Raw genomic sequence first — 1,871 nt, 5'->3', positions numbered from 1 at the left:
TTACTTTTTATCCCTGCATTATAAATGAGAAAATTGGGATTAAAAGAGGTTACTTAACATTATCTATAGCTGGTAGATATCAGAGCCAGGTCTGGACCCCCAAAATGTCCAATTCGATAGATACTGTCATAAGTTATGGTTCAAAAAGTAAAGCTAAAAACATAGTACTTAAAGTTACCAAATTAATGACTGGAAGAGTGACAAATAAATAAAACTGATCAAATTTAGGAGAGGGAACTGTATTTGGGGTTAAGTGAGATAATCCCCAAACTTCAATGGATGGGATTCAGAAATACAGTTCAAAGTTGATAAACCAGGTAAGAGAGGCAAAATCTCTTATTTTGAGTTGTGAAAGTAATCACTAGAAGGACTAAGACAAATGGTAAAATACAACTCTATTTAGTCAGAGGGACCAACAGTGGAATGGAGAGTGGAATGGGCAAATGTCGCAGTTCATTATCTGCCTTTCTGTACTATTTGAACCTTTTAGTCCTCCTCTAAGCTGCACCATCACAGTTCATACCACATAATAGAAAGCAAGGCTGTATCTACACACACGTGCACACAAGCACGCACGTGCACGTGCATCCAGCTGCAGCTCTGAGGATGCAAACTCTAAACGATTTAATTACATAGGAACCTATTCAAGAACACAGATTTGCCTCCAGATTTGTTTTCCAGGATAAAACACAAAGCAGGTTCACACCCACTATGAGCTAAATCATGTACAGTAAAGGAACTCCAATCCCAAAAGGTGACTGGGAAATCCCAAATTTTTGTCCCTAAGAAAAGCAGGTCATAGAAACTTCAGTCTGTCATGGTTTTGCATCTTGGCTCCCAGGCATGCCACCAATACCAAACTCAAAAGATCAGTTGTTTATTTCATGTGTTTAAAAATATTCATTAAGGTAGCATTCCACAGGCTAAGCCTGCAAGTATGAACAAGAGGGACTTAAGGTTTACTGGAAATACACAAGATTTGGAGTCCCAAAATCTGGGACTGTTTTACCTGCATAGTTTACCAGTTGATGGTCTTGAGCAAATCATCAGTCCACCCAGAGCTGTGTTGTCTAGAATTACTAACTGTGTAGAGTTGCTGTTAAAATCAAGTGAGATAATGGACTATATGTAAGAGTATTTGATCAAATGTAAAGCCCAATAAAAATGTTAGGTGCTGTTATTATTATTACAANTAAAAAAAAATTAGAAAGCCCTCCTCATCCTCTCAAACTTTTTGAGAATTTGATAAGGCTGCTGCAAGCCTCCATTGTTTCTTCAGCAATGGGCTCTCCTTACAGATGTCTTTATTCATTTAAGGGCTTCACGTACTACCTGTAGTTAATAGTGCTTTCAACTTCATAGCTGCAAGTGAAAATGGGCATTGCTGACAAAAACAATGCAAACTTTTTACCCACTGAAACTGGCTTCACTGGTTCAAATAGATGGGGTTTGATTCATTTTACACGTGAGTTCTAGAGAGGGTTTCCCCTGACTTTCTCAGGACCACACAAGGCTAATTACAACAAAGTTGGATAAATGACTCGAGCTTCCTGTCTCCCAACTCAGTGCTCTGTTCACGACCCAGTGAGCTGTCTCTATGCGGGGCTCATCCAAGCTGGGGACTGGAGGACTGCTGGGAGAAGATCTGACTCTTTCTCTCTTTCTTCCTCTCTCTCTCCCTCCCTCTGCACGATTTCTGGTAGGAAGTGGCCGTTGCTACTGTCATCTGCAAAAACAAGCTCCAGGGGATCGAGGTTGGACATTTCATGGGAGGGGATGTCGGCATCTATACCAACGTTCACCAATACGTATCCTGGATTGAGAACGTCACTAAAGACAAATGAGACCCTAAGTGCTCGCTCTGCAGCCAC

The 1,871-nt window shown here is 40.6% G+C and overlaps 2 protein-coding genes across 2 annotated transcripts in view; one reads left to right on the top strand and one right to left on the bottom strand.

Moving 5' to 3' along the window:
• PRSS37 (serine protease 37) overlaps positions 1-1,844 on the top strand; it is an 8,870-nt gene extending 7,026 nt beyond the window's left edge. The window contains exons 4-5 of the mRNA XM_019666760.1: positions 1,318-1,325; positions 1,704-1,844. Coding sequence (XP_019522305.1) covers positions 1,318-1,325; positions 1,704-1,844 — 149 coding nt within the window. The remainder of the gene's footprint in view (positions 1-1,317; positions 1,326-1,703) is intronic.
• LOC109395592 (probable inactive serine protease 58) overlaps positions 1-1,871 on the bottom strand; it is a gene marked incomplete at its 5' end in the record, with an annotated part of 71,823 nt that overhangs the window by 27,650 nt on the left and 42,302 nt on the right. The window lies entirely within an intron of this gene.

The sequence above is a fragment of the Hipposideros armiger genome, unplaced genomic scaffold (assembly GCF_001890085.2).
Source record: "Hipposideros armiger isolate ML-2016 unplaced genomic scaffold, ASM189008v1 scaffold_478, whole genome shotgun sequence".
NCBI classification, from domain to species: domain Eukaryota; kingdom Metazoa; phylum Chordata; class Mammalia; order Chiroptera; family Hipposideridae; genus Hipposideros; species Hipposideros armiger.
This window is presented reverse-complemented; position numbering and strand designations above follow the sequence as displayed.